Source organism: Botrytis sinoallii (genome assembly GCF_014898435.1).
Source record: "Botrytis sinoallii strain Bc 23 chromosome Unknown BSIN_008, whole genome shotgun sequence".
NCBI lineage: Eukaryota > Fungi > Ascomycota > Leotiomycetes > Helotiales > Sclerotiniaceae > Botrytis > Botrytis sinoallii.
In genome coordinates, this window is record NW_024066035.1 from 2,131,038 (window position 1) to 2,143,876 (window position 12,839).

The window sequence follows — 12,839 nt, forward strand, 5'->3', positions numbered from 1 at the left end:
GCTTCACCCGGAGCAAGGAATATATGTTCTCCATGTTACCCCGCGATCTTTACAATGTTCCTGTGTATCTTTACTTCTTTTCTTGTTGGCATTGGTACTGTTGATAAGATTTCTAGTGATGTCTTTAAGAAAGTTCCTCGTAGTGACCCCTCTCTTTGGGCTGGCAGCAGCTCAAAGCAATTCATACGTTAATCAAACTATATGTAATGGAAACACATATACGTATCAGGCACTAGGAGGCTATGGATATATTCCAGGTACTGCACGTGATAAATTCGGGGACACAATTGGCGGGATTGGGAGTGCGATCGCGATTGACACAAAGAGTTGGGAGAAGTTAGAGAATGGTAGTTATACGGGGGTTTTGTGGGCCTTGCCTGATAGGGGATGGTTTCGTTGCATTTCAGTTCCCTTTTCCCCCTTAATCTACCACTTATCTATCGTTCCTGGAGTTACGGCTGAGTTACTTGAGGTATTTGGGGAAGCAGGTTGATTGAGAGTTCTAACAGACATAACAGGAATACAGAAGGCACCCTAAACTTTCAAACCCGGGTTCATAAATTCGACATCGTTTTCACTCCAGCGGCTAATGCGACAGTGAAAAGCCCTTCAGGAAATAATTTGTGGTTCAAATATACTGACACGGTTCTGTTTTCTGGACCGGATGGGACGCCAACGACAGGGCTGGACGCGGATGGATCGGGTCATTTGAGTTATGCGGGGTTTCCAGATTTGCCCGTGGCGACGTATACGGGTGATGGATTCGGAGGAAACGGGACGGGAGGGAGGAGGGTATCGGTTGATGCTGAGGGATTGGTGTTGGATGGAGCTGGAGGGTGGTGGGTTAGTGATGAATATGTATGTTTCCCCTGTCTCCTAATGTTTCACCTTGTCTAACTATCCACTAGGGTCCCTATATTTACCACTTTAACTCTACCGGCACAATGACATCCGCCATACGACCACCAGATGCCTTCATTCCCATGCGTAATGGCAGCGAATCTTTCTCCGCTGACTCTCCCTACCATTATCCCGACCAAGGTTCTGGCGATGACGTCTCACCTGCCGATAATCCTACTGGTAGAGATAATAACCATGGATTCGAGGGTCTCAGTATATCTGCCGATGGAAAAACTCTCTACACACTTCTCCAAGCAGCAAATAATCAGGAAGGCGGTTTGAAATCTCAAACGGAACGCTATAGCCGTTTCCTCTCATACGATATCTCAGACCCGGGAAACCCATTGTATTTGAGTGAATATGTGGTCCCTCTTCCTTTATGGACAGACCCAACAGCTAAAGCTAGTAAAAACCCAAAAGTAGCTGCGCAGTCTGAAATTCATGCGTTACCTAATGGACAATTCTTGGTTCTGGCGAGAGATTCGGGGTCAGGAAATGGACAGGATAGCACGGAGAGTATTTATAGACAGATAGACATTTTCGATATTAGCAACGCGACGAATATTAAGGGGGCGAAATACGATTGTACTAGTTGTGCGATTGCGAGCTCGACGGGGGTTCTAGGGAGCGGAATTAAAACGGCAACCTATTGTGCGTGGTTGGATGTTAATGATAATGATGAGTTGAAGAGATTTGGAGTACATAATGGTGGGAAAACGGATAAAGGATTGTTGAATGAGAAGTGGGAGAGTATTGCTGTGGTGCCTGTTGATGGGAAGGAGGGTGCGGATGGGGAATGGGTAAGTTTTGTTCCTTGGGGAAAGGGAGATAGGGATATTTGCTAATGAAGGATTGATATAGTATATTTTCAGTCTGAGTGATAACGATTTTATCACGCAAGATGGGTATTTGGAGGGAGGAAAGTTCGCGTACAGTGATGGGAGTGGATATAATCTTGATAATCAAGCACTGGTGTTTAAGGTGAAGATTCTGGTGGGTGGGTTTACTGAGAAGAATGGGGTTTGAAAGGGGGGTCATAAGGCGAGTCTGAAAGAAAGAAGTGGTTTTTGGGGGTGACGGGTATACTGGAGTGTTATTCAAAGAGGGGAAGAGATATAAAAAGCAACGATTTTTTTTGTATTTAGTAAAGCAACGGACTAATTTCAACTGGCGAGTGTACTATTTGTGTGATCTTCTTTTTCGTTCTGGCTTCCAAATGCTCTCAAACGCTTGAGTATGCCTTCTCAAGTTTTCCTGCTCCGCTTTCGTATCCTTGTCTCGCCGTTCATTCTCCCTGGCTTCATTTTCATCCGCTTCGCGATTTATCTCTGCTTCTCTTTGACGCGTCTGTTGTCGTAATCTATGGGAATCTTGTCTTGGACTCTCTAGGGGGACACCGTCCCTATTCACCGCATTCTCTCTTTGAGGATAAGAACGTGTTTCAGTGTTGTAGCTCCCTCTCGAGCGTCCCGATTTACCCGAGCTTCTAGAAGGACCCGATGGAGCGGGATTTTTGACCGACTTCTCATGATCTTCTGGATTTCCAAATGTGTTTGGCGGTAGTTCATTCTTGTAAGGTAAAAAGCTCGTGATTTCAAAGTGCTGGATGCAGCTGACATTTTTATCCCATGGAAACTCTGGCTGCGCAGAATCCTTGCATCCCCACGTACGATCATGTGTCAATCCATAATAGCATGGCAACCACATTGGGCGGCATTCATGGCAGAAGAACTTTTGACTAACCGCTGGATTTTGGCAAATCTGATCTCCTATTCTTCCATTGGAGTATTCGACTTGGACGGCCGCTGGCAATCCGTCAAGGCCTTTTATGTATTGCCCAAGAGCATCCCGCTGATAGATCTTTGATATACATTCGTAACCGTACTGATATTTTCCCTCGTGGTAACTACATATGAGCTTTGTTCTTTTGCAAGGGGCATTACACCGTATCATGTCTGGCCTCTTGTCTGCATCTGGAGAGGCATAATATGAATGGGGGGCAGGCACCGGTAGTAGATAACTGCATTTTGTAGAAGTAGAAGTATAGTCTGAGGCGAAATCTGCATTGGCTGCGGGAGGATTGTAGCCTGGTGGTTTTCCATCCGAATTATAGAATGATTCTGTGACAAGATAAGGATTATTTGATTGAGAAGTCGGTGGAAGGTTGTCGAATGTAGGAGCTGCACCCATATAAGTTGGCGTCGTGCTTAGTCCACCCGTCGTACAGTATGTAGGGCTATAAGCTGGAGCGGAGTTGTAGCCGGCTCCTGAGCTGTAGGACTGGCTTCCTTGCTCCGTAGCGAAAGTATCACTAGATGCTGGCTCTTTACCTTTGGGACTTGGGCTCCAGCTTGGTGCGACGTTACGGACGAAAGAAGCTTGGGTCTGAGATTCATAGTGGCTGACTTCTTGAGGTTCCGCGGTAACAAACGCTTGGCCATTTCTTATGATATACTGACATCCGTTTATATCTTGATAATGTGGATATTCGATGCCTTCGAATGTATAATCACCAATGCGAAAAGGAGATTGATCATAACTCGACATGCTATTGATATTTGTCAGCTACCATTGATACATGGTTGAGATTAGAACATGTCAAATACCTTGAATGTATAAATATCGATCAGATATCAGGGGCATGCGACGTCTGATGCTAAGTTGCTGCCATCATTTAGGTTTCAAACTCATACATTATAGGTAGTGTGACTTACCGAAGCCTGCATTCGATCAAGAAAAAAAATAAACAGTGATTTCAGGAGCTCGAATGAAGGGTGAAACGCACTAGAATGCTCATAAAAACAGGCAACGAAGGGGCTGCTATGTAGAGGTAGAGCTCTCAATCTATGGTGTAGTTGTATGCCACTGATGCTGTCTTACATAGGACTTTTGTAGTAAGAGGCAGGCGTGTTCTTGTAAAGATCTTGTGTGGTATGCTTGAGAAATGTGGTAAGTGTTTTGGTACAGCTTATTGTCGACGAGAAAAGAAGAGCTACAGAAGGAGCAGAACCGATCGTATATAAGCACAATTGAACACTGGAAATGACGCTAGGAAACATGTCATTCGAGTCCAAAATTGCCTCGAAGTCATACACATTCATAAAGACTTTTATCTATTCTGTGTCATTCAAGGTACTCTCAAGGTATTCCTGCGTCATTTCATTGACATTTCGAGTCAAAAATACCTTAAAACGGCGCAGAACTATCTATTCACTATCATATCTGTGTCATTCCGTTCCATTTCGAGTCAAAAGTCCTCGAATTTAAGTACATTCATACCTAAAATACAAAATGTGTGTGATTCAGGGCGATTAATCATCGTTTGTTGACTTTTAGAGTAATCAAACCTCAAGATGTGGTGGTTTCACACTCATATCGATGTATATGAGTGACTTGTGGCCGTAAACAGTCATAACAGATATTTCGAGTCAAAACAATTTCGAAATGCGACACAGTCACTGAATTATCAGGGTGATTCACATGCAAGCTCAAGGTGCTTTTCGAATCATTAGGAATTTTGAGTCACTTAACAATTCACTTCTAAACTTTGATGACCCTAGGTAAGAATACACTGTATGCCCAGGTGATACTGAAGAATAACCTTCCAGGTATTATCTAGTCAAAATGAGTCGGAAATACCCTGGACATCCTCGGAAAGAATCTCTGAATACTTCATCGTGTATTTAAGTGCAATCATGACCTTTATATGGGCTGAAGAACACCCAAGAATGGTATTATAACCTCGAACGAGCCAAAATGAATCAAAACGTGCATAGAAAGTCCACGAGACAGGAATTTTGGTGCTTGAGGCCTGTGGCACTGGGCTTTAAGAACACCAAAATACACCAAAAAGTTCCAGACACGAGGAATATAGGCTTTATTCGGTCCAAATGAATAAATGGCATATCTCGAATGACCCAAGATTAGCTTTTGTCTGCTTTGTCTAGTGGTTTTTGGCTTTTGAGGCCTGTATGCATAAACAATTCCAAATGGCTTATTATATTCACGAAGCACTTTGAAATCCTCATGAAAAAGCTCAAAATTTCCAAGACTCCCGAGACGATATGAAAGATGATATAAATAGGCATAGTCTGAGAGACCAGATTAGACATCGGATATAAACAATGTTATCCGTAGATGTCAGACAAGATGATTAAATGTCTTAGCGAGGATGAAAGGATGAAAGTAGAGTGAGTGACTAGCTCTTAATATTGTAAGCGATAATACTCCCTTCCGCGTTTATTAATCTATACGGCAACGTTGAATGATCTGGTGAGAATCTAAGCTAGACATTACGGATAATTGATTCCCTCTCGGATCTACTAGACGAGATGATTTTGTGCTGAATCGGGGAATCAATACATAATTATTCGGGATGAAAGTACTTCCACATTGATAAAGGAGTGGACATATTAGCATAATGTTCAATTATATACTAAATTTTGAAATAAATTGGAATAATCCTTGCTAGATTGCAATCTTATTCATTAGCGGTGCTTATGACTCCTTATCTTTATCTCCATCAACTTACGAACACTTCATTAGTTTAGTTTGATATTCGTAGATCATGCACACCTAAGCGTCCCCTTTTTCGCTTAAAGTTAGCCTTTGGAGGCGGCAAGTTGGAGCCGCCTGGATAACGAAAAACAAGTGCGATTACTGCAAACCCCACTCCTTCGATCGGCCATGTATTAACATCTAGCAACTCACTGCTCTATCTCGGGGTATCGTTTTGATAGGCTTATTTACTCCATATGTGTAGTTGGTTTGAGAAAGATACGAGATAGATTATTCAGAGGCTCGGATTCTATCATGATTGAAGAATGATTGGAATTGTAGTGACAAATACTGTGTGGTTATAGAATCAGCCAGAGCATAAGTGATTGAAAGAGTTATTGATACAGATTTTCAATTCTAGTGATAAATGAAAATCAGAGCTAGTGAAACGATAATAGTTGTCCAAAATGACACGATGCACGACATGTTAGTCTTTAGCCACAACAAATTTCGAAGGAAACTTTTTCTTCGAAATACGACCCGTTCGCGATCGATTTAGATCATAGTTATTAAACCAAATTGATTGCAATTGCCCCCCAGTGATTCTGACCAGTAATTATTATACTACTATTGTTGACACTCCGAACACAAAATATACACAAAAATTCGCATAAAATTTTCTCATTCCGAATTACCAGAATAAGAATAAGATCCTCAATATAAGCTCTCTTAACAATCCATCAATATTTAGGAATACGATTATAATAAAGACTCCTTCTGAAGCCTTTATTATACTAAATACTTATCCTATTATTGTTTTAGATACCCCAATACCTTTAAGCCCTCCCCCGCTTTTTGAAAACCCTCAATTCGAAATCTCTAGCTCTATCCTATCAACCAACCAGCTAGCCAGTTCTAAAAAAGATTTGAAGAATTCAATCTATTTAGTAACCCCTTTATTACTCAAAATACAACCAATACTATCTATATATTCAATCAGAATAAGAAACAGGGCTCTACAATACCCCTTAGCAATCAGAACAAACAATCTAGAATCCAAAACAATCCAAATACACCCAAGGAAGCTATTTTGAAAGCTAAAGACCTTATAGTGCTAGCTTCTTCTTTCTCCCAATTACACAAAAAACAATCCAAGCTCTTAGATCTCCTAAAGATCTTTAGAAAATATACTAAAAAGGGGAAGCTTACTACAGCTTCGAATATCATTACCTCTCAATCACCCATTTGGAAACCGCTACACACAAAATCGAATCACAAGCAAAAGCATTAGTTAAACCTTTTTCGCCCACTACTACTACTACCACTATATTGAAACCAATATATACTAATATTTCAAAAAAAGAAGAATGAAATTTAGTTCTCAAAGAGAAAAACATTACATCTACTAATATAGAAAAGAAATCTAATCTCATCCAAAAACAAATTATCTTAATCAAGCCAGGTTTTCCAAACCCTATCTCCTTTTTCCCTTTAATTATCCAAAACAAAATAAATAAAGCCTTTCAAAAGATCGGAATCAAAAGGCCAGTCATTATAGCAGTAATTATATTCTTCAATAATAATATCATTATTACAACAAATAATCCCTTTACATTACAATTCTTATTAGAAAAAAAAGCGATTTGAAGTAATATTATCAAATTCGAAAGAATCCAAAAGGATCAAAAATAGTATAAAGTCATTATTCACAAAATCCCAATTAAAGAATTCTCAGATATAAAAGGAATGAATCTTATACTCATAAAATCAAAATCTTCAATCCAGACTTCAAGCTTATAGGAATCCCCTTTTGGCTTACACCCGCCTTCAGAAGAGCTCATTAACGAGAGGGTGCTATCGTTATTGCTTTTGCTACAAAATCAGAAGCAGAATTAGCTATTCGAAAGCGATTATATATTACTGGAAGTAGTATAAAAATAAAACAATTCTACGAATCAAAACCAACTATACAATATCAGAAATATTAAGGATTTGGGCATCAGAATGCTTATTATAGAAGAAACCCTTTTTATAGATTATATGGAGGCAAGCACATTACATCAATATACTTATATATGATATATAATATCAAAGGAAAGTTCTATTAATACTTAGAAGTAAAATGCTCGAATTGCTAAGGGAATCATACAGCAAATTCGAAAACATGCGAAACCTATCAGGCTATTCAACAAAAATCGAATACTACTTATTAATAAATTATACTAATATTCGAATCCTTCAAATAAATCTCAATCGGAATTTATAAGCTATAGAGAACATTCTATAGCTTGTAATAAAACTTAACATCAACCTCATTATGATTCAAGAACCTTGAATTATTAAAAACAAAATCGATTACTCAAATTCAAGATTTATTATACACTCCAATTTCATACAAATATTATCAAGACTCAATCCTAATTACCAGTCACATATACTACTATATATATCAAAAACTCTTCAAGCTATAATCAATCTAGCTTCCGATTTTCTAATAGATTCTGATATACAGATTTTCAATTGTCAAAATGAAAACAAAACCTTTCAAATCATTAATATATATAACAAAGCTAATCAAGTTAAAAAGAAAGGTTTCACAATCAAAAGGTGCTTGTATAATATATTTATCATACAAGAAATCATCCTTTTAGATAACTTTAATGCCCATCACTCATAATAGGATCCTTTTTTGAAGAAAAGCGGAAACGCTGATCAATTAGCTGAATAGTTTGAAGATCAGAATCTTATTCTTTTAAATGAGCCTGGAATCAGCACTTTCTATCAAACTAATTTCCTTAATCCAAGTGTTTTTGATCTAACACTAATATTAGAAGGAATCTCTCCTCAAATTCACAATTAGCAAACGCTTTCAGATACAGGATCTGATTATATAGGAATACTATTCGAATTAAAAGGAAAAGAAGATCTAAGTACTTCTAATACTAAATCGATAGCTAGATACAATACTAAGCTAGCGAATTGGGAAAAGTTCGAATCAATACTCAAATCGGAATCCTTATATTCCCCTATTCTGTTGAATTTAGAATTAATCCTTCCAATCAAAGAGGATTCCTTAAATCTTTTGAAAAATAAAGATAATTACTATCTAACTTTAAATTAAGTAATAAACGAATTTATTAGGATTATTTAAAAAGCAATAGAAAGGTGTATATTCAAAATTGTTTTAATCAAAAGGGTCAAACCATAATGAACACCTAAATTGAAAGATCTCTGAAAAGAGCTAAGAGAAGCAAAGCAAAGAATTGAATCAGATCTGGAGAATCATAGCTCTAAGGAAGAATATTGAATTACTAGAAATAAATACTTTCAAGCTATTAAAACAATAAAAAAGGATTATTGGAATAAGTTTTTAGAAAAGAAGGATACAAAGACAATTTTCAAAGTAATAGTCTATACTAAAGACTTTCAAGATTAAAGGATATTGGATATTGCAATAGAAAGCTTTTTCAAAAGAAAATGCTCTGCTTTCAGATCAACTCTATTCCTATCCCCTTTTATTATCCCAAAACCACAATGGGAAGGGTATAAACAATTCAAGAAATGGGAATGGCCTAATCTTATTCAAATCGAATTAAGCAATACCTGTTCAGCTAAAATCCAAGGAAAAACCCTTGGCCCAAATAGAATCACTCAAGAGATCATTATAAAAGCTTATAAAGCAATCCCACATACCTTTTTTATTCTCTTTAATAAACTTATTAATCTAGGATATTATTCGAAATGTTGGAAACAAGTCATAGAAGCTATTCTGAAGAAAGCTTCCAAACCAGATTATTTCCTTTTAAAAGTATATAGAGTAATTACACTCTTAAATTGTCTGGGTAAAATAAGCGAAAGGATTCTAGTTCAACAATTAGGATATTTAGTGGAAACAATCTATTTCCTTCACAAAAGTCAAATGGGAGGATGTCAAAAGAAATCAGTAATCAATGCTGCACTTTTACTGATTATAGAAATCGAAAGAAATAAGTAAGCCAGTAAAAAGACCTCAATATTATTTATGGATATAAAGGGAGTATTCAATTACATTTCGAGAAATCAACTATTAGATATTTGTAAGAAGCTAAAACTGTTTACAAATCTGATAGTCTGGATAACCTTATTTCTTCAACAAAGATAATTGAAACTATCTTTTAATAATCAAATCGAATCTTTCAAATCAATTTCGATCGGAATACTACAAGGCAGCCCGATTTCTCCAATTCTCTTCCTTATATATATCAGAGAGCTCTTTTTACCCAATTCGATCAAGTTTCTTTCCTATATAGATGATATTGCTTTAATCACATACTTATCTATATGGAAAAAGAATATCAAAACCTTAGAGAAAGTTACAAAACAAATCTATGAACTTAGTTCTAAAAATGCAATCCAATTCGATTTGGCAAAAACAAAGCTAATACACTTTTCATTATTCAAATTGACGAAAAAATATCTAATTACGCTATCCAATTCGGAAATAATTGTATTCCAATCTCTTATTAGATGGCTAGGAATATAGTTCGATCCGAATCTCAAATTCGATTAACATATTAATATTCGAATTATACAAGCGAAAGGTACCTTCCATCAAATAGCTTGATTAGTTAATACCGAAAAGGGCCTTAATTCTAAAGTTTTTAGATAATTATATATAGTATGTGTAATTAGTATAGCTGATTATGGATTAATGATTTGGTGGAGAGATCAAACTCATTTCAAGAATATAATATAATCGCTTCAAAACCTAGCTTTTCGAAAAATATTAGAAGTTTTTAAAACAGCCCCAATCCTTTTAATGGAAATAGAAGCAGGCCTAAAGCCCTCAAAAATTCGATTAGATTCAAATGTTAGGTAATACGCGTTTTGTTTAGCTAAATTCTCGCCAAACCATTCAATCAATATCGAAAAAGAAATATCAGCTTAATATCAAACCGATTTGGAAGTAATCTTTACTCCTTAAAGAAAACGATATAAATCAATCCAACTTGATAGAATTAGAGGATTAATAAATCAGGATCTCAATCCTATTTCACTTGAAAAGATTATTCATTTCAACTTCCCCCCATAGAAAAAGGAAACTTCTTTTAGAGTTAATATTAGTAATTTATTAAAAAAGATATTGTTATTCTTTATAATATCGTTTTCAATTATAGAGATAAGGATACTATCTACATTTATACTGACACCTTTTTTATTGAAAAAGGAATAGGTATAGGTGTAGATATAATCGTAATACAATTAAACAATCGAATTTCATATTAATAATAATTGAATTTATTTATTTTATTTATTTATTTATATTAATTAACGTCTGTTTTGGACCTCCCTAAGGGTATTTAGACGTGCTAAGATAAGGAACTATTTGAGCGGCGTGATCGTCGCGATTGAATTTAGCAATTTAACTTCAATACCAGGGGCTATTCGCTTTTCTGTAGGTGTGATCCGCTTCTATTTTCAGAAGGGAATATCTGATCTGGGTTGTTGTTGAGGTAGAGCTTGATTCCCGGGTGGATAGGCTTGTTGTGGGCTTTGATCTCTATGGTAGAGGAGAAGAAGCAAGAGTGGGTTGCTATTTGTTTAGTCGAATAGCAGGGCTCTTGTGTTATATATTGGGTTTGCGGTTTTTAGAATGTAGTATATTCGAGTGATTAGTTGAATAATGAGTTTATAAGAGATGGGCAGTAAGCTTTGTTGAAAAGATTGTTGCTTTCTAAGGGTTCTTTAATAGTTAGGATAGATCTGAGTGTAGAACTTTGAGTCGGTAATCAGCTGAGTGAGCTTGTTAGATGTGTGTAAGAGTTTCTTGATATATGTAATCGCCTGCTTGTTAGATTGTATTTCTATAGAGGCAAAAGGTCAGTCTGAATACTTTAGGTTGTTTATAGTGCATTTAAAGAAGTAATATAGTTTCTTAACACTACTGTATGAGTAATCCAGCTTGTTATTTTGATAACCAAATCGCTGATGGTAAGTAGCGTAATCGCTGTAGCCTGTTTTTATAGCTATCAATCGATGTAAGATTGTTTTTGGTAGAGTTAGTTCCTTTGGTTCCTTTATATTGTATCTAGGAGACCATTCCTTGTAACTAACGAAAAGAAAGGAGTTCATCTCTTTCCATCAGATAGATTCTGTGTGTAAATGCTTCTGACAGATAATCGTTTGGATTTCACTGATTGTTGATAACTTATTGATTGTCTGGTCCATAAGCCTAATTGCGCCTGCGTTTGCTAAGCGATCTGCTTCCTCATTGCCTTCGATTTCCATATGTCCAGGTGATCATTTTATCCTGATGTTGAGTTGTTTTATTGCTTTGTGATACTTGTGAAAGGCCCATTGTGTTGTAGGCAGTGTGTTTCTGTATATACCCCAAATAACCGATATACTATCAATACATATCCAGATCCAACTATTCAAGGGATCTTCAAGTATAGTGATTAAATACTCTAATCCATATTATACTCCTATCGCTTCTATATCGAATATATATGAGTCGCTTTGGATCTGCTTAAATCCGGAGGCTATTTGAGTGCCATTGCGATATATTGCATATCCATAGCCAACACAATATTTGCAATCAATAATTTATTCTGATTTGTTAGAGAAGATCGTATAATCTTCGAATAGGAATTGTCGCCATTACTTTTTAAAGGCTTAAGCTATTTCTTCTTTGATTAATCCTTTTATTGGATCCATTCTACAATTACTCGAAAAGTGTAAACAGAATAGCTTCGAGTATTGTATCTCTAGAATAAAACAACTAAACTATTGGATTCTTATAAAAGATCCTCTTACTATACCTGCTCCTCATTTGTATTTTTGTATTACTAACTTTAAATAATTTATTAACAAATATTGATTATCAATCATTTTTAAACAAAATACAAATTACAGCTTGATATATTCTAGCACGACTATCCCCAATAACAGACCTGCTTCTTTAATAAAAACTATAATCGATATAATCTTGTATACTAGGATTGCTCCTCTTATAGCAATATTAATTATTTTATTGATGTAATAGAGATAACCTTTTATACCTGCATTTATACTTGAATCGCTTTGGCCTAAACTAAGCTTATATTTATCAGCATATCATACTTCCGTGCCGAATAGTGTTACTAGGAGAATGTAGGTAATCATTGCTTTTCTTAAAGAGGAAGCTAACAGCTCATATATAATACAGGCGATCAATCTGATATGCAAAACTACTTTCATAACTTTCGCTATACATATTTTGATATATTATAAGAACGAGAGCTGGCGATCGAAGAAGATACCCAACCATTTCAAAGTAGGCTAAGCATTTCCATTCGTTGCAATCAGTATTAGAGTAATTATTAGATCTGGATTTACTATCAATAATGGATTAGTAATATTATATTATCTGATAATATAAAGTAATTCGAATTTCTCAAAAGCAAATAGGATTCTATTCTCTT

At 36.2% G+C, this 12,839-nt stretch overlaps 2 protein-coding genes across 2 annotated transcripts; one reads left to right on the forward strand and one right to left on the reverse strand.

Annotated features, from left to right (window-relative positions):
- Positions 1 to 118: 118 nt before the first annotated feature.
- Positions 119 to 1,926, forward strand: EAF02_005606 (uncharacterized protein; the record flags this gene model as incomplete). Its single annotated transcript, XM_038901654.1, has 4 exons — positions 119 to 390; positions 519 to 858; positions 909 to 1,700; positions 1,762 to 1,926. The coding sequence occupies 4 exons, from the start codon at positions 119 to 121 to the stop codon at positions 1,924 to 1,926; spliced, it is 1,569 nt and encodes a 522-aa protein (XP_038758994.1).
- Positions 1,927 to 2,079: 153 nt separating this feature from the next.
- EAF02_005607 (uncharacterized protein) lies at positions 2,080 to 3,447 on the reverse strand (the record flags this gene model as incomplete). Its single annotated transcript, XM_038901655.1, has 1 exon — positions 2,080 to 3,447. One exon carries the CDS (start codon positions 3,445 to 3,447, stop codon positions 2,080 to 2,082), a length of 1,368 nt encoding a protein of 455 aa, XP_038758995.1.
- Between the last annotated feature and the right edge of the window lie 9,392 nt (positions 3,448 to 12,839).